The sequence below is a fragment of the Gossypium hirsutum genome, chromosome A07 (genome assembly GCF_007990345.1).
Source record: "Gossypium hirsutum isolate 1008001.06 chromosome A07, Gossypium_hirsutum_v2.1, whole genome shotgun sequence".
In the NCBI taxonomy this organism is placed as follows: domain Eukaryota; kingdom Viridiplantae; phylum Streptophyta; class Magnoliopsida; order Malvales; family Malvaceae; genus Gossypium; species Gossypium hirsutum.
Genome location: NC_053430.1, coordinates 26,889,703 through 26,910,585, shown reverse-complemented (window position 1 = coordinate 26,910,585; position 20,883 = coordinate 26,889,703). Strand labels below are relative to the sequence as shown.

General features: G+C 31.8%; 1 protein-coding gene and 1 pseudogene across 1 annotated transcript; one reads left to right on the top strand and one right to left on the bottom strand.

Annotated features, from left to right (window-relative positions):
- The first annotated feature begins 304 nt into the window (after positions 1–304).
- LOC107955857 (probable protein disulfide-isomerase A6) lies at positions 305–2,888 on the top strand (annotated as a pseudogene).
- A 1,385-nt stretch (positions 2,889–4,273) lies between these two features.
- Positions 4,274–5,127, bottom strand: LOC107953062 (uncharacterized). The gene has a single exon (XM_016888290.2). It carries the CDS (start codon positions 5,052–5,054, stop codon positions 4,467–4,469), a length of 588 nt encoding a protein of 195 aa, XP_016743779.1. The 5' UTR covers positions 5,055–5,127; the 3' UTR covers positions 4,274–4,466.
- Positions 5,128–20,883: the final 15,756 nt, after the last annotated feature.

Sequence of the window (20,883 nt, the reverse complement as noted above, 5' to 3'; positions counted from 1 at the left end):
CGAAGAAAATATAATTTAACTCCTACTTTTACCCTAATATTTTTTGCGATTGTAAGAAAAAAAAAATCTCGTTGATCCAAATAAAAACAAACTAGTTGAAAAGATTCACATTGATTTGATGCTACATTTCATCATTAGCAGCTCACTTCATTAGTCCATGGAATGACAGATTGGGTTTTAAGTTTGAAGCAGAGTCCCCCATTCAGTGATTGGGCTTTAAGTCCACCAAAGCCCAACCTTTTCTAAAATTTTATCCCAAAAAAAAGATAGTTTACTATAACGAAATGGTATCGTAATTGTCGATAGAAAATAGTACGTAAGATCGAAAACTAGAAACAAAGGATAAACAAGAAATGGAGATGTTGTTAGCGTTCGGAACCTTGGGTTTGTTATTCGCTTCATCAGCCTTGGCCGACGACGTCCTCGTTCTAACCCAACAAAACTTCGACAAAGAAGTTGGTCACGACCGAGGAGCTCTCGTCGAGTTCTATGCCCCTTGGTTACATTCTTCATCGCCCTCTTTTTTATTAATCTCATGCTTTATGATTTTTGGTGTTTTACATTAATCGCTCCTTAGATCCATCTTCAGCTACACCAATGTGACGACAACATCCATGATTTTTTTCTTTTTCCCTTGGTTTTTTAATGCTTGTTTATTAGGATCAAACGATTTTTTTCCTTAATTCCATTTCGTGCTATTTACATTCTCAAAATCATATATTTATCCAATTACAGGTGTGGTCACTGTAAGAAGCTAGCTCCTGAGTTTGAGAAGCTTGGGGCTAATTTCAAGAGGGCTAAGTCCGTCTTGATTGGAAAGGTTAGCGATATAATGTTTTTCTTGCTATATATTGCAATTGGTTTTATTTGGAATTCTTTTCTTTTGTTGATGCCATTGTAGGTGGACTGTGATGAGCATAAGAGTGTATGCACCAAGTATGATGTTCAAGGCTACCCAACCATTCAGTGGTTTCCTAAAGGCTCTTTGGAACCTAAAAAGTGAGTTTTAGTCTTGTTTAAGTTTTGGTATTGGAATCAATATTTTATTTAAAACATGCTCTTAGTAGATAAAAATTGTTCTATCCAGGTATGTAGGACCACGCACTGCAGAGTCCCTTGCTGAGTTCGTAAACAGTGAAGGAGGTAGATTATAGGGACCAATGTCTAAACCCACTAGGATTTTGATTTGCTAATGTCTTGTTTTATAGGGACCAATGTGAAGATTGCCAATTTGCCATCCAGTGTTGTGGTGCTAAATGATGATAATTTTAATGAGATTGTCCTTGATGAGACCAAATATGTGCTGGTTGAGTTTTATGCACCTTGGTAAGCATGCACCTTTTTTGTTTTGTTGTTGATATTCTTTTGCTTCAATCTTTTCTGCAAAAAGTGGTCTGATCAAGTTCTGTATTGGTTTTCTGCCAGGTGTGGTCATTGCAAAAGCCTCACTCCTGTTATCATCTATATCGATGCTTAATAAAGGCAGCATGATCGTTTTGGTTCCAAGTGGTGATTTCCTTTCTAACCCTTTGTCTTTGTCCCTACAGATTTATGAGAAATTAGCTACAGCGTTTAAATTGGAAGAAGATGTAGTGATAGCCAATCTAGATGTTGACAAATACACAGATGTAGCTGAAAAGTAAGCATAACTTAGCCAATAAGCCCAACCCTTTGTCTTTGAGAGTTAAAGATTAGAAATTCTCTGCTTTAAGTGCAGCTATGGAGTAAGTGGATATCCAACATTGCAATTTTTCCCAAAGGGCAATAAAGCTGGAGAAGACTACCATGGTGAAAGGGAATTGGATGACTTTGTTAGTTTCATCAATGAGAAGTGTGGCACCAGTCGTGATACAAAAGGGCAGCTAACTTCAAAGGTTAGCATAGTATATATAATGCTATATCATGTTTGTCTTTCTATAGGAGGTAAAATCGTTCTCCCCTTCCTTTCTGCATAGGCTGGTATTTTGCCAAGCTTGGACACATTAGTGAAGGAATTTGTGTCTGCTAGCAATGACGACAAGAAAACAGTCTTGTCTAAGCTTGAACAGGTATGGAAAGATCTACTTGAAAGCTGCTAAAAGCTGTTTGGAAAAAGGTGCTGATTATCCCAAGAAGGAAATTGAACGGCTGGAACGCATTCTTGACAAGGTAAGAATCTTTGCTGTTGAATATAAGTAAAATTCTTCTTGTTGTGCCATTTGAGATGGTATTAAGCCATGAATTTTTTATTTGTTTTCTGGGTTTTATTGTGCAGTCAATAAGCCAAGCAAAAACTGATGAATTCACGCTGAAGAGGAATATCTTATCAACGTTTACCTGAACTTCTTACCTCACTGAATTTCCATTCATTTTTTTAACGTTTTAAATTAAAAATAACTCCCTTTTGTCAATCCTAAGCAGAATTATGTGTCGAAGTTTGCCTGAACTTCTTACATCACTGAATTTCCATGGATTTTTTTTTTAACTCTCTTTCCCCAATGCTAAGCAGAATTATGTTTGCAACTTACAACTTTAGTTGTTAGGCAATTGAAGCTCCTATTTGACGTAGTTATCAAATTTAGGTTGCTTCAACTGCCTCTTCAAACAAAGTTTTCATATAGTTGTAATTCTGAGACTGTTCTAACAAGTCTTTATTCTCCTTTCAATCATATTTTAATGGTTAAATTTTGATATTAGTTCTTTTACGATATGTAAGTAAATTTTATTGTACATATGTGGAAGAACATGGAGCATCCTCATGCTGCATCCATGTGAATAACTAAGAAGGAGCTAAATAAAGTTCACATGCTTCCTCATATAGTCTCCACCGTCTCTATAACCAAAGATGAAGGAATCTGAATAAAGTTCACATGCTTGGTCTAGCAACCCATAATTGAGCTCTTCCTGCATTTGGCTTGAGATATGCTTTTTGACTGCTTTCCTTTTTATTGTTCACGTTATATTGTGGATGAAACACATGTTCGCAGGGGTGTAGCCGAGTGGTTCGCAGGTGCTTTGGCAGCTCCTAAAATATAAAATTTTTTATTTAAGTCTTTTAAATTTTTTAAAATTTTAAATTAGTAAAAATAAAATTACACTTTAGCCTCTAAAAATGATAAAAAATCGATTTAACCTTTTAAAAACTATAAAGATATAAGCTATTCAAATAAATTGTAAAAATTAAAAATTCATTTTGCCCCCAATCTAAAATTTTTCTATTAGAATTTGAGTACCTTACTTGCACTTTACGATTATTTAATGTTGAATGCAGATATTAATCTTTGAATATTCATTATTCGAATTTGTTTCAATTTTGTGGGTAATGATTGTTTGGATAATAGACTTTATTTTTTTTTATGAATAATAGATTTAGATTTGATATCCTAATTCATTATTCCTTTTATTTTTAAAAATTGTTATTTTAAAATATTAAATATGAATATTTAATGAATTCAAATATTCAAAGAATATTTTAATTAGATTTAAATATATAGTAAAGTCAGATAATAAATAAATTTAAAATTCAAAGGTGAATTCAGATTTTAAAAAATAGTAGATTTCTGGTGTTGGTTTGATGAGAGATTGCATTATGAGTTGCTGAAAGGAATGTGTACATATCAGGCGCCATGAGATGAAAATGATTGATTTTAGCCTAAAATACCAACAACTTTACGGCTTTAAATAATAAACATATGTTTGATATTTACGTTTTGCTAAATGCCTTGCCTTTTACTTCATTGAGTAATTACACTCGCAAATACTCACACACACACATATATATATATATATACACTTAAAAACAAGTGGTATATTTCATTAATAGTGTATAGGATAATAATTTTATCTATTTGTAGAGTTTTTCATTTCACTGGCCATGTATAAGATAATAATCTTTTATATATATATCTATAAATATATAATACACTAACAATATTTTTTTTATTTTTATAAATAGGTTTAAAAGATTAACATATATCTCTTTTTCTTAAAATAAATTTATTTGTAAAATTTAAAATTTTGGAAGCAAATATTTTTCCTATTTATAAAGGTAGGGATGTTCAAACAATTCGTACTTCATCCGTTGAGTGGACGTTTATAAATAGCATTAATACAAACAAAGGCAGTGCTAAATGGTTGCAGGACCTCTCAAAAATTTTTGAAAAATTTCATTCTTAATCTCATAAAAAATTTAAAATTTTTAATTACACCCCAAATTATTTTTTTAAGAAAATTCATGAAACTCCTGTGAATCTGTTATTGAATACAAAAGCATCAACTTATTGCACTCAAAATGTAAGTCTTTAAATCTTATTGATGAAACTATAAACACACGAATCCTCGTTAAAAAAAAAAAGCTGTAGTGTCTTTGTTTGATCATCTCTTACAAAACGCTCTGTAACTCAAATAATAAAAAAATTAAAAAGAAGAAAAAAATATAGATATTGTAGGATATGCAATATGATGAAGTTGACATATTTGTGGAGATTCTAGCTTTTTGAGCCTGTGCTAAGCTTTTCACTATATTCCAAATATGAAACCTGTCTTTGTAACCTCATTTGCTCATAGAAGCTAGCTATGAACTTCTCCGCCTTTGAATCAATCCCTTCTTCCTCCACTGCATAATATGGACTGTTCTCTTTCTCATCACATCCTTCATATCCACACTCTTCCACTTCTCCATCTTCTTCGTCAGTATCAGATGCCGTTGAGTAACTCTTTCTCCCACCATCATTATACCCGTAAACCCCATCGTAATCATTGGGACCGAAATCATAGTCAAAATCGACTTCCTCAGTGCTAATGCAAGGAAGGAGGAATCGCATGGAGGCTGGACGGTGCATCTTGATGTGAAAAATGGGCGTCTCGTCGAATGAAAGCTGGCGTTCCTTATAATGGCTCATCAGTTGGTGATGACGATGAGGTTGATGATGAGCAAGACCCTTGAGGAACTTAGGCAGCAATCGTAGCTCCATCATCAGCCGTCTCCTGAACACCCCACCTTTTCTCGCCCATAATAATGCTAAACGCAATAGACTCCATGCTCTTTGAGCTACATCACCCTTCGTCTTCGCCATATTAAGCTTCGTTAGTAAGCCTAAGATATTTGGTTGCAGATGAGAGATGATAAGATTTATAATTGCAGATGAGAGAAGTGAAGGACTGGGGATGATAATTGGGATTAGTATGTGGACGTGTCGTGTTATGCAAATTACGTTAGGGGGTTTGGTACGCGGAAAGGCAGAGAGACGAAAACAAACGAGGGTGATTGGTGACAAGTGTGCAGAATGGGCGGCGGAACCTCGTAGCAAAACACGGTTTCACGCCACATTAAAGAATACTAAATCTAGCTGTCCCCTATTTTTCTTCCAAATCTAACCCTCTCTTTGTCCTCTATTACTGTTTCATCAGCAGAACAAAATGTTTTCACAAATGACAAAACTGAAAATTGCGGCTCCTTTTAATTGATTTGAAACGGTGTTATTTCATAAAATATTAAATTTTATAAGTATTGACTTTTGTAAATTAATAAAAATTAAGTAATAAATATATTTATTTTATAATGTTAATCTTATTAATATTTTTAGACTATTAATTTACCTATATTCATCGAAAGATTAATTTAATAATTTAATAATAAATCAACTGAACTTGTCAATGTAACTGCGGTTCTTTTAAGTTTATATAATGTTAGTTTTAGATGCATGTTTCAATTGATAGTATATTTGTAAACTTGTGAAATATCGAAATATTTTTATAAAAATTTTAGTTAAGATTTTATTTGAACTTATTATATGTAATCATGTTACCTCTAGATTCCATGGAAGTAAAATCATTAAAACACGACTCTAAAGATATAATGTTCATACTATCTGAAAATTTACAAATTTATAATGCCTATTTAGAGCGAGCATGCATGCTAACTTGGTTTTGTACAATTTAGAAATAATACAACTATATTTCATGGTAGGAATATATTTTTAAGGTGAATACTTTGTAATAAACTTTTTAATGTACAATTTGTAGCTAAGCTTTCAATGAAAAAAAATTTTAGTAAAAAGAACGATCTTAATTAATATAGAGAAGTGAAATTACAACTTAATGAACGAATTAAATTTTTTAATTTTTTAATTTTTTTTCCAAATCCATATTAAATTATATGAATAGACAAATATGATAATTAAATTATCAAATAGTGGAGAGATGATTAAATATTGTGAAGGATAAACGTGAGTTTTAAAACTCAAATAAAAAATTATTGACTTTCTTCAAAAAAGAATATAAATAAAAAATAGGGAGTATATGTTTTTATTTTTCAATTGTACAATAACAAGAAAAATGAGAAATAAATATGAGTTCTAATGTGAAAGGGTATTATAGTCAATAATATATTGGTTGGAAAGAGTGAAGCAAATGATTAAAGTGGAAGAGAAAAGGCCTTCCTTTATGAGAACACACGCTTTTGTATATTTATTTTCCCTTCAGCTTTGCCTTTATGATTAAGAAATGAAATAAAATGTTAACTTTTCTCAAGAAAAACAAATTGCAAATTTTAATTCATTAAACTATTACCAAAAATTAATGGTGATTAAATTATTGAGTAATTAAATTTTTTTCATTCAATTTTTAATGTTTTATTTAGTCATAAATTAGTTAAAATCAATTTTTTTTTTAAATTTGATAGTGTTGATATGGTCTAATAATAAATTTAGCCTTTCAATATTTTCACATTTTATTAATTTGATTCTAAACATAACAAAATTAACATATTTAGTCCTCAATTTTTTACAACATTTGTCATTTTATGACAAAAAATTTAATTTCAAATATTTTAATGATTAAATTGAAAAAATTAAAAATTTAATTACCAAAATAGAACACAAATAGTAGTTTAGTAATCATTTCAATATTTTACCCATTTTAATTGCTTAAGTGCTCTAACCTTTAATGAATCTTGAGTAATCTTTTTTATTGATATAATAAGAAATTTAGTTTGTAAGTTCACATATTTTGTTAATTTTTAAAAAAAATTAAAAAATTTTAATTTTAATATTTACATAAAGTAAATTTGATTCTAATTCTTGAAATTTTAAATATTTATATTTATAATAATTAAAAAAATTAAAAAACAACATCCTAGTTATTCAGGAGAGATAACTGGAATAGAATAGTCCATATATGTTGCAGGATGCAGGCATTGCTATCAGGGTTTCCAAGTCTCTAAATTAGGTTTGCAAATAGTTGAGCAAGCCACACTTGGCCCCTGGCCATTCTGCCTCATTTCTTCTCTTCCAAAACAATTCTTATAGTTACATTATAAAAATATACTATATATAATAAAAATTGAATAAATATAAAAATTGTCATAAAATTATGTTAGAAATAGAAAGTATATAGTCCTTAATTAAAATATATGAAATTGAATTTTAATCCAAAATTAGGAACCGAAAGTTATGCTTATCTAGAGTTCAGGGATTAAATTGAATAAAATATAAAATATGAGATGAATCAGAAAATAGATTTATATAGCATCATGCATATCATGGCATAGTATGAAAATGTTTGGTATTGATTGGTTATAAAAAAATAATTGTATAGATCAAGATTTGTGTCAATGTGGGGCTAATAGGAGAAAAGCTAAAATTGTGGATTAACCCCTGAAGAATCCACTCATTTCACATTTTAAACAAGTAAGTCCATATGAAACTTACTATCTCACTTTATGTTATATGTAATCTTGTGTTTAATTTAATATATATATATATGTATATGTTTGAATATAGTTGAAATACTTGTGAAATTGACATATATGGATAGTAATGGAGTGAATTGAACATTGTGTGATGAATGACTATTACGTAGTAATACAAGGTACGAATGTGAAAATATGGACGATTACATGATATGGAAATTAAAGATGTGATCCTTTACAAGGTGTGATTTGTAAATGTCAATAATTACAGGGATGGTATTGAAATTTGTGAAATTGATGCCCGTGTAAACTTAGTAAAAGGTTACAATATGATTGGCATGCCAACAGTGTAATATCCTGATTCTGGGCCTAGTCGGAATAGTGGTTTCGTGACCACAAAATCTGAGATAGAAATAATTATTTTATGATTATTTTAAGGTCTATGATATGATTGCATGATTGTGTGAAAATTTCGTGAAGAAATTTTATGCATAAAGTGCTTAAATTGAAATTAGGGACTAAATCGAATAATTTGTAAAACTTGCATTCTAGAAGTTTCTAGTATGAAATTGTTTTGAAATATTAATTAGGAGGCCTTAAATAGCAATTTTACCAATTTCTAAGTCTATGGACAAAAATTGGACATGGATGGAATTTTTGGAAAGTTTAGTAGTAAGGGCATTTTGGTCATTTAGGGGTAAAATGAATTAAAATACAAAATTAAAAGCCAATTTTGCTCATCTTCAACCCCATGGCCGAATATAGCAAGGAGAAACCATGGCTAGGGTTTTTCAAGCTTCCAAGCTCGATTGTAAGTCCGTTCTAGCCTCGTTTTTAATGATTTTTACGTTTTTGGAATCCCGGTAGCTCGATTAAGCTTATGCTAGCAATAATTCAACCTAGGGTTCATATTTGGAAAAATACCCATAGGTGAAATTTGTGTATTTTGGTGTTTTATGATAGAATATGAGGTTTTAAATTATGTTAGACAACTTGTGCTACTCGGTTTTAAGCGAAAACTAGCAAAAAGGCTTAATCGGTAAAAATACCTAATAGTCATAAGTACATGTTAGAGTGAGAATTTGATGTTGCCATAGAAGGGGAAAATGATCAGCATGTCATAAAACATAAGAAAATAGGCTGAAGTTTAATTTACGAGCTTTGGGGCAAAAGTGTAAATATGTGAAAGTTTAGGGGAAAAACTGTAATTTTTCAAAAATATGATTTTGGGTCAATTTGAATAATGTGAGTCCTAATTAGACTATATTTTAAATGATAGAGCAAGGAAAACTAAAATTCGGGCTAAAATGGGGAAAATACCAAGTTGTGGACGAAATGGTAAAAGTAGTCATTTTCGCATACGAGGTAAGTTCATGTGTAAATAATGTAGCATAATTGTTATTTTTAAGTTATTGATGTTAATTATATGATACGCTGATTTTTAATCGTGAAATATTATGCTTTGTGGTTAATGTTGAGTAATATGCAAATTATGTTTACTACTTGATAAATATGAATTGCTACCAAGTATCGGTTCCGATATTCCATGGAAGACGGCAAATGTGAGATCGAGGGAAAAAGCCCGTTTGAACCTTAGGAATAGATTAGGATACAAGTGACATGTCACTAGGATGGTTGAGCATCCGAACTCGTTGAGTTGAGTCCGAGTTCACTTATGGATGTGAATGTCCGAACTCGTTGAGTTGAGTCCGAGTTCGAGAGATGTAACTAGGCATCTGAGCTCGTTGAGTTGAGTCCGAGTTCACTTATGGATGCGAACGCCCGAGCTCGTTGAGTTGAGTCCGAGTTCACTTATGGGCGGGTTACATGGTAGCTTGGCTACATATGTGGCACTTATGTGCAAACTTTCCATGTATCCGAATTATATTCCGATGTGTTCAACGGGTAAAATTCTACTCAAATGGAGGAATACTCAAGATGAAAGGGACGTATTGGTAAGTGTTGTGAAATGGATACTTTGAACAGGTATGTACTTAACCCTCGGGTTGAAAACTCGATATAACAACAATATGGTAAGATGATAAATGAAAATGTGATATGAATGTCTCGGTGATGATTATGCAAATGATGTTTTATGTTTGCTTATATAGTTATGTTACTTGCTATTTGCATGTGAACTTACTAAGCATTTATGCTTACTCCCTCCTTTTCATTCCTTGTAGTGTTGACAAGCCAGCTCGGAAATCAGAAACGGTCGGAGGCACGCTCACACTATCCGTATACCATCTTGGCATAATGGCTTGTATATTTTGAGTATGGCATGTATAGCATTATAATCATTTTGTGTATATAGTCTTATGATATGGTTATTGAGTGGTATGGAAATGCTTGGTAATGATTAGCCATTGGAATGGCTAATCATGATCATATTTGGTGTTATGTATGCTAAATTGCTAGCTAATCCATGGAAACCATGAAATAAGTAAAATTTACCATAAAATAGATTCAGTCAGCAGCAGTGACGTGAGTTTGAAAAATCACTAAAAATATTAGAGATACAATTAGATGATGAATAATATATGGAATTGAAGAATTATGAGTCTATTTTCATATGGATGGAACAAAACAGGTATATGAGTTATATTTTATGAGATGTTTAAATTTTTGTGAAATAGGGCCAGAGCGATTTCTGGATCCCCTGTTCTGACTTTGGAAATTCACCATAAATTTTACAAAGATAATTATAAGTCATGCTTTATAGTTACAGATTCCTTATTGAGTCTAGTTTTATTAGAGACAAACGGCATAGTCATTGAAGCTCTGTACAGGGAGATACCTGATTCGTAATACACAGAGGTCAGAGTAGTTGAACCCTGAAATAGGGGAGACTTTAACTAATAAACTGTACTAATTGGCTAGACCAAAAATTCTAGAAAAAAATTAGTAGATAGATATATGAGTCTAGTTTCAGGAAAAATTTATTGAATTATATTTCGAGTTTCGGAACTCGATATATGATTTTTAAAGAGACTGTGATGCAGTTAGCCAGCTTGTCTGGAAATTTTAAAATGAATTGTATGAGCTGTTTAAGTAATGAATTAAGTCCGTTAACACCTCGTGTTTGACTCCGGAAATGGGCTTGGGTACGGGGCGTTACATTTAGTGGTATCAGAGCAGGTTTAGTCGGTTCTCGGACTAACCTAGCATGTGTAGAAGTTTAGCTATACATGCCACTGATCTGTGATAGTGTGATGTCTTCCGACGCGTATGAGTACCGTCTTATTTAGACAGGGTACTCTCCAACCGAGCTGCGCCGAACATGTTCAATGTTATGTGAAGGTATTTGAGTAAAATTATGATTATGATAAGTCTCGGTTTAGAAAAGTATGAATAAAAGTTTATGATACATATGTGATAAATATCCATATTTGCTTCATGCTCATATGATGTAGTGTATATGGCTTACTTGATAAGATGAACGGAATAAATAGAAAGTTGTAGAGGTATGAATAAAGGTCATAATATTATGATACGAGTGAAAATTTCCTTGTCTTGATTTGGACGTCGAATGTTGATAAATGTTAATGATATATAATTTTTATGAGATAAAGGATTATAATGAAATGAACTTATCTATGTTAAATTGTTGGACTGAATTATATGATTGTAATGATATGTACATGATGATGCACGAAATGAAAGTTGTGATTGTGATGCAAATATCTATGTTTGTTTGGTCTTATATGATGTCATGAGCATGACTTAATTTAATTAAATGAATGGATAAGTAAAGCTGTCTAGAAAACATAGAATGTATGCATAAGTAAATTGTCTAAATGGGACAATAGGAAAATTGGTGTAAGCCAACATGAATGAATGACATGATTTTGATGATGTTACTATGATGATGGAAGTTGTGTCATATGTGTATGTATAAGAAAGTCGAGTCAGAGGTCCTACAACCCCTCCCCCTTACCGAAGTGGTACTTATAATGGAATTTCATGAGATTTGTATTGAATAAGTTTCCAGTTGAGAACCCAAAGAGTTTAGTGATAGAATAATTATAAGTATGATCAGAGATTGAAAATGAGCTGATAAGTAAAGTCAGAGCCAGTAAAGTATCGGATTGACGTAAAGATTATTGGAGTTATGCACTATCCCAATTAGAGAAGGAATTCTCTTTGGTAAATCGAATTACTCAGGTGCAAGATCGAGAAAAGTGTAAATTGAAATTTATTCAGAACTGGCATTCTTTAGTGAATGGTTTAATATGAAATTTGTGACGGCAGAACTAGTTGGGGAAATGATATTTGAAATGTGAACTATCTGAGTGTGACAGTTATGACTGGACAGATTTAGCAGTCTCTTTTAAGATGTTCTATGTGTTTACCCGTTCTCAGAAATATTTCTATGGCTATTGATCTTCTGAAGAAATTCTTGTTATATGGGAATGTCTTTTAATCTTGGTGTTGGATGAAAGCATTGGTAGTCTGACTGGTTTATAATTTATATTGCTCTATTTCATCGGGTATTCTATTTCATTTCGTCTGATAAGAATTGATGAGAGAATACATATGATATTATGATTCTGTTTCTTCTACTTGATGCTTCATCTGATATATATGTATGGGAAGATATATTGTTCTTGTTATATTTGATTCCAGTGGGATTAAATGATGTTTTCTTTTGGACTTTCTTTCTTTGAAGAATTATCGGGGTATTCTGTATTTTCTCTATGAGTTTGGTTTTCGATTCTCCGGCATAGTATCGTATCTTTGGTTTCTTTATCCTGGATCTCTTTATTCTGGATTTCTTTATTCAGTTTTCTTGTTATCTTTGTTCCATAATTTGTCAATTATGACTCATGTTCGAAGTACGTTCTTCAGCTCGTGATAATCATATCAAATATGACTATACTTCTAATTTGATCTTGGTAATGTGGTGATTTTAGTATTGGGATTTTTTTCTAATTTCTATATAAGGATTTGACATCAGTAAAGGCATAGGTGATAAAAGCGCGAGTTTCAGTCGGTATGGTGAATTATTTATTTGAAAGATTTCATGTGACAATTATGTCAGGATTATTTTTTTTCAAGTCTGATAATATAATTTCATTTTTGTACGGATAAAAGAGTAAATAGTCTGAACGAGAAGTGTATTTTTATTAGAAAGAGTTGGATATTAGTTAAAATCACTACGAATGATAAGGTTTTCGTCTTGTGAAAGCTGAAAAGTTTATTACATGTTGACAAAGTTTGGATAGATGAGAATATTGGTAACCGTAGCGTCTGAACTAGACTAGTCTACGTTGAGTAAAGACTTCCTGACTTTCAGTAATGTACTGTTGTATGAATTGTGATGTGTTTCAAGACAGTGAGGTAATGTGATAGTTTAGAGCATTCGATGTTACATAAAATCGAAGTTGCTAAAGGGGTTAAAGCTGAACATTGGGATCTATCAAAATTATCCTTGTCAGTGTTGATATTGGGATGGAAATGAGAAGGATTATTCTTGAGGCCATATCAGAATTATTTCTATGGTGGAAAGAGGAAAAATGTGATGTATCCTATTGTTAAATGTTTAGCGAGATCTATAAATCATATCTGTATTGAATGAATTCCTACTCATCAGATTCATGGAATTTTAGGTCTCTTTTATTGTTGGATTTCTTAGAATTCTGGTCTCCATTAATCAAGTTAAGATCCGAGTTTTATGTCATGATATCATGGGAAACTGAGAAGGGTTGAAAATTTAAGAACAGTTGAGAGTTGAGACTGTAAGCTTTTAGATCATATGAGAAATTAAAGAGATGTATTGGAGGTACAGCCTAAGTGAAAGTTCTTCGACACCGAATATGAGATTAAAAGTGAAGACCACTTTTCTGGTAAGATTTTCGAGGACGAAAATCCCTGAAGGGGGGGAGAGTTCTAATATCCTGATTTTGGGCCTAGTCGGAATAGTGGTTTCGTGACCACAAAATCTGAGATAGAAATATTTATTTTATGATTATTTTAAGGTCTATGATATGATTGCATGATTTTGTGAAAATTTCGTGAAGAAATTTTATGCATAAAGTGCTTAAATTGAAATTAGGGACTAAATCGAATAATTTGTAAAACTTGCATTCTAGAAGTTTCTAGTATGAAATTGTTTTGAAATATTAATTAGGAGGTCTTAAATAGAAATTTTACCAATTTCTAAGTCTATGGACAAAAATTGGACATGGATGGAATTTTTGGAAAGTTTAGTAGTAAGGGCATTTTGGTCATTTAGGGGTAAAATGAATTAAAATACAAAATTAAAAGCCAATTTTTCTCATCTTCAACCCCATGGAAAAATATAGCAAGGAGAAACCATGGCTAGGGTTTTTCAAGCTTCCAATCTCGATTGTAAGTTCGTTCTAGCCTCGTTTTTAATGATTTTTACGTTTTTGGAGTCCCGGTAGCTCGATTAAGCTTCTGCTAGCAATAATTCAACCTAGGGTTCATATTTGGAAAAATACCCATAGGTGAAATTTGTGTATTTTGGTGTTTTATGATAGAATATGAGGTTTTAAATTATGTTAGACAACTTGTGCTACTCGGTTTTAAGCGAAAACTAGCAAAAGGGCTTAATCGGTAAAAATACCTAATAGTCATAAGTACATGTTAGAGTGAGAATTTGATGTTTCCATAGAAGGGAAAAATGATCAGCATGTCATAAAACATAAGAAAATAGGCTGAAGTTTAATTTACGAGCTTTGGGGCAAAAGTGTAAATATGCGAAAGTTTAGGGGCAAAACTGTAATTTTTCCAAAATATGATTTTGGGTCAATTTGAATAATGTGAGTCCTAATTAGACTATATTTTAAATGATAGAGCAAGGAAAACTAAAATTCGGGCTAAAATGGGGAAATACCAAGTTGTGGACGAAATGGTAAAAGTAGCCATTTTCGCATACGAGGTAAGTTCATGTGTAAATAATGTAGCATAATTGTTATTTTTAAGTTATTGATGTTAATTATATGATACGCTGATTTTTAATCGTGAAATATTATGCTTTGTGGTTAATGTTGAGTAATATGCAAATTATGTTTACTACTTGATAAATATGAATTGCTACAAGTATCGGTTTCGATATTCCATGGAAGACGGCAAATGTGAGATCGAGGGAAAAAGCCCGTTTGAACCTTAGGAATAGATTAGGATACAAGTGACATGTCATTAGGATGGTTGAGCATCCGAACTCGTTGAGTTGAGTCCGAGTTCACTTATGGATGCGAATGTCCGAACTCGTTGAGTTGAGTCCGAGTTCGAGAGATGTAACTAGGCATCTGAGCTCGTTGAGTTGAGTCCGAGTTCACTTATGGGCGGGTTACATGGTAGCTTGGCTACATATGTGGCACTTATGTGCAAACTTTCCATGTATCCGAATTATATTCCGATGTGTTCAACGGGTAAAATTCTACTCAAATGGAGGAATACTCAAGATGAAAGGGACGTATTGGTAAGTGTTGTGAAATGGATACTTTGAACATGTATGTACTTAACCCTCGGGTTGAAAACTCGATATAACAACAATATGGTAAGATGATAAATGAAAATGTGATATGAATGTCTCGGTGATGATTATGCAAATGATGTTTTATGTTTGCTTATATAGTTATGTTACTTGCTATTTGCATGTGAACTTACTAAGCATTTATGCTTACTCCCTCCTTTTCATTCCTTGTAGTGTTGACAAGCCAGCTCGGAAATCAGAAACGGTCGGAGGCACGCTCACACTATCCGTATACCATCTTGGCATAATGGCTTGTATATTTTGAGTATGGCATGTATAGCATTATAATCATTTTGTGTATATAGTCTTATGATATGGTTATTGAGTGGTATGGAAATGCTTGGTAATGATTAGCCATTGGAATGGCTAATCATGATCATATTTGGTGTTATGTATGCTAAATTGCTAGCTAATCCATGGAAACCATGAAATAGGTAAAATTTACCATAAAATAGATTCAGTCAGCAGCAGTGACGTGAGTTTGAAAAATCACTAAAAATATTAGAGATACAATTAGATGATGAATAATATATGGAATTGAAGAATTATGAGTCTATTTTCATATGGATGGAACAAAATAGGTATATGAGTTATACTTTATGAGATGTTTAAATTTTTGTGAAACAGGGCCAGAGTGATTTCTGGATCCCCTGTTCTGACTTTGGAAATTCACCATAAATTTTACAAAGATAATTAGAAGTCATGCTTTATATTTACAGATTCCTTATTGAGTCTAGTTTTATTAGAGACAAACGGCATAGTCATTGAAGCTCTGTACAGGGAGATACCTGATTCGTAATACACAGAGGTCAGAGTAGTTGAACCCTGAAATAGGGGAGACTTTAACTAATAAACTGTACTAATTGGCCAGACCAAAAATTCTAGAAAAAAATTAGTAGATAGATATATGAGTCTAGTTTCAGGAAAAATTTACGGAATTATATTTCAAGTTTCGGAACTCAATATATGATTTTTAAAGCGACTATGATGCAGTTAGCCAGCTTGTCTAGAAATTTTAAAATGAATTGTATGAGCTGTTTAAGTAATGAATTAAGTCCGTTAACACCTCGTGTTCGACTCCGGCAACGGTCTTGGGTACGGGGCATTACAAATAGGTCTTATGCACTCTTGTACAAAGATTATTACAGACTTTAACGAGATCCAACATTCGTTGCGGATCCTCGAGTATTATATAACACAGGTTTCGCTCGGATGAGTAACTTGATGTGTTGTGATATAAGTTCAGCCCTAACCTGAAGTAAATTTAGCTTGGACGATGTCATATCCTAAAAATCGAGTTAGTAGAATCAGGTTATTAAATCGAGGGTTGAGTCGGATACCGAACTTAGAGTTGTAAATAATTAGTTGAAATATAAAAAATTACATAATTAGGTTTTTATTTTATTAATGGACTTAAAAATAAATTTAATTACAAGATCTAATTTGAAAATAGTGGATTTTAATTGAGTTAGGACCTAATTAGAAAATGGAAGAAATAGAGGGTGACCAAAAGGGTAAATCACCCAATTTTATGGAAATTAGTCTTTTAAAGGGTAAATTAGTCTTCTTCTTTATTAAAACCTAAACCCATTCAAATTTTCCCTAAACTTAAATTAAAGAGTTTCTTTCAAAATTGACTTATCCTTTCAGATTTATTAACCTCCCAAACACCAAAATAACCTCTAATTTCAAAGAATATGATGTTTTCTTCCTCAATTTTGTCATTGTTTTTCTTGTGTTCAAATATTGAATTAGAGTTGTAGATTGTCGTTATGAACAAATTAAGGTAATACTCTGACTTTTTAGGATTAAATAAAGAGTGTTGTTAATTCAAATTGAGTCTTAAACGATTATATGAAGATTTATTTAGATTTAATATTTCTAAACCAAACTTGAATTCAAAAATGGAAAATCTCAAAATCTTGAGTAAACTCATGTTTCAAAGTGACTTTCGATTCATTCTAACCTAAGTAGATTATTCCACTTCAATTTGATAGCTGCTTATCAAATTTTTAAGAATCAAGCATTTTCCCTCTTTTATATATTCTTAAGAGCTTGAATTTTCAGAAATTTTAGAACCATGTATTAGGTAAAATTAATGGTTTAAAAATGAAATTAAATGATATTTAGGATGTTTAAAATTGAAATTGAGGATTAAAAATGAGGCTAGAATGTCAAAACTTCAATTTTGGAAAAAATAGCTAGGTTTCGGTAATGAGAAAGGAGAGGCTTGATTTATGTTTTCCTTACTATTTGGTTTTGTTGAAGACTGTTTTTAATGGATTGGAATGTGTTTTTTGTGTGTGAAAAAGTTCCAAATCAATTAAGAGTCACTATAAGCAAGTCAAAAGGCAAGGAAAAGCTTGTTTGAGCTTTCGGCTAATAAGCAGAAGCGCGATCGGTGATTGTTTCAGAGTTACTATTGATATGCGTGATTCGTAGTGTTAATCGAGAGCTTAGGATTAGCTTAAACCCCTATCCTAAGTTCCAAGAGTAAGTCTTTACTATACTTTCACCTTGTTTGTAAAATCATGATTAAGTCGGATATGTTGTGATACATGATGCTAGTGCAAGAGGTAAAATATGATAATAAATTAATGTGATATGTGATTTACTAGTTTTAAAGCACGTTTATGTGGTTTGATATATGATAGCTCGATGAGATCCATTATGGCACTTGTAGTGCAAATAAATGTGTGTTTGAAAAGCATGTAATGTATGAGATTGTGATGTGAAACTGATTAATATGAACAGATATTATGTACATTAAAGCAGTAAATAAACATGTGTAATTGTGGATATTTTGGCCTTGTGAACTCTTGTATCCATTGGATATAGTTGGCATGCCATAGGATTGTGAGCACTCACCCTTTTGTTTTGTGCGTTGAGGCTCCAAGACAGGTTGGATAGATAAGGGAATGTTGAGCTAAAATCTATTCATCCAAACATGTTGGTGTGTTGGAGAGTGTGTAGCTTAATGCTACACTTATAGGACATGTTAGACTCTTTAAGTCATTAGTGTGATGCAGATGCGTTTATCCAATATGTGGTAATTGAGTCCATTTATATGTTTCATATTCCTAGGTTGCCAAATTATTGATATTTTAAATATATGTTTATATATGTATGAGTTGTGTTGTATGTGAATATATGTAATTGGTTACATGAGATAATGAAACATGAGAATATTTCTTTGACCTAATAGGAAATAGGATACCAATTTGCCTTAGAATGCTTTTGTTTAACCTATGCTATCGCGCATGCTTAGTAGTGCTTTCAAATATTCACTAAGCTTGTTTGAGCTTACACTCTTAATCTAAATTCTGTAAAGAAATAATGTGTTCGAGGTGTGTGAAGTGGCAAGGAAGTGATCCACGCAAGACATTGTGGTTAAGTATGTTCGTGGTTTTGAACTCTAGAAATAAATGTAATATGGGATATTTTTGTTAAAATTTGACTTTCTTATAGTTTTGATTTATGGATTACTTAAATGTTTATAGGTGATATTTATTGGTTTACAGGTTAGGAAATTGATGTATGAATGTTTTTGGAATACTTAATATAAGCTTGGTTGAGTTAAGTATTATTAGTATGTTTAAGTAGGAAAATTGTTTTGAACATAAAGTATGTTTTAACTTGTAAATTTTTAGCAAACTGGATAAAAGTACCTATCAGGACCAAAGTATCGATATATTATAAAATGGAACATTTTCAAAAATTGATAGTAACCAAGTTTGGTATCAATACACAAACACGAGCATCGATACTCGTGATAAAAATATTGATACCTCTGCAAAGGCATTGATAAAATGTTTTGAACCAAAAATTGGCAAAAAGCTAAAATGGTATCGATACTTACTTTAGTATCGATACCTAGCACATAAATATTGGTACATGCTAATTTGGTATCGATACTTATGCTAGATTTCCAAATTTTTCAAAATGATCCTTATTTCTCGAATAATTATATTTTTATTATTTATTAAAATGTTTAACTAGTAATGATTTCATCTCTAAAGGTTGATTGTGGTAGCCAATTCTCTTATTTGTTATTGTGTATGCATTTGTATAAGTTCCAATAATTGTTGTAGCATCCTGTAACTCGGATCTGACAATTGGACCGAGTGAGGGGTGTTACAAATGAGCAATTTAGTATGATGTAGTTTACTTGTATATCCAAGTCTATTTTACTAGTTTTCCATTGAGCAAAATGATATCAATGAAATTGGAAACATCAAAATGTGAAGAAAAGGACTTGGTAACCAATTTGAAATATCATTAAAAGGATCGATACGTAAATGGTACATCTTTATAAATTGATGATAAAAAATGTGACTGAAATGCATCATGTATACTTGGTATAATCTTATGGATTGTTGATTGAATATGTCATTGTGATAAGTTGTGTAAAATAATATGAATTGATATGTTTAGAGTTGCTTATAATGTTTAAATTTCATGGATATGTATGTATATATATGCTTACCTTGTTTTGTTGATGTTGTAAGTGTCATGTTCTAGACAACATTATGTCAAACTATGGTAGTTATTATGCTTATGTAGGAACAAGGTAAGCATAGTATTTTCCATTTGAACTTACTAAGTATTATATGCTTACTCTAGTTGTTTTCCCTATTTATAGATCATCACATTGCGAAACTTGTCAAACCGGATCGGTGTGAAGCATACACTATCAACAAGATGGTAGGATTATGTGCATTTTGAGTCTAAATATTGTGACAATACATAAAGGTATCTTGGTGTGCAAATGGTCATTTTGAGTTGATAGTTATATGGTAAATTGATGATGGTTGAACTTGAATGTTTAACATGGCATATAGCTCAATTGATGCATGATTTGGTCAAGTTAATGCTACTAAGAATGGTGACCTTAAACTTGTATGATTTGGCATGTTAAAGGTTGCAAGTGAGCTAGTTGGAGTAGCTAAGTTGATGAATGATTTAAAAATGGTAAGATTGAATGTTAAACATGATATATAGCATAGTGTATGCTTTGGTTAGTTTATGTCATGTTCATTAAATTGCTTGGTTCCCAAATTGCATAAGTGAGACATGTTGAATTGGAAAAAATGAATTATTTTAGGTATGGATAGTTTATATAAGATTGATTATGTCTAAATGATGAAGGTTGGTTAGTACTCTATTAAATGTTGATTTCACATTGTTTATAAGCTTGAATTGGTATGAAATGATATGGAATAATCGTGTTTTAGATTGTAGAAAAATGTATGAATGCATATAGGTGTTCAATGGAAAGCATGAAAAGTATACCAATGTGATTATTACCAATAACAGGAGCAACATTGCGACCACAAGCCTCCGACATCGTGATATAGACCAACAATGACTGACGTCATGAAGTCATGATGCTTGAAGCCGTGACATGACTCATTTACTGGCAATGTCATGACATGGAAACCATGATGTCGCAATGTCGGCTTGAGATTTTAAAAATTTTACAATTTGGTCCTAATTCGGATTCAGGTTAGCAAAAGAGCTTTCGTATGCTCGTATGAGACTCTGATAAACCATAAAAGTAACATGTTTCAATCCCATGCTTGGCATGTTTTTGGATGATTCATAATGTAAATTAGTGAATTTGATGCTCCTAATCCTTTAAATTTATGTTTTTATACTTAGGTGAGCATAGGATATTGAAAGGAGCGAAAAACGGGCCAAAAGCGCACAAAAA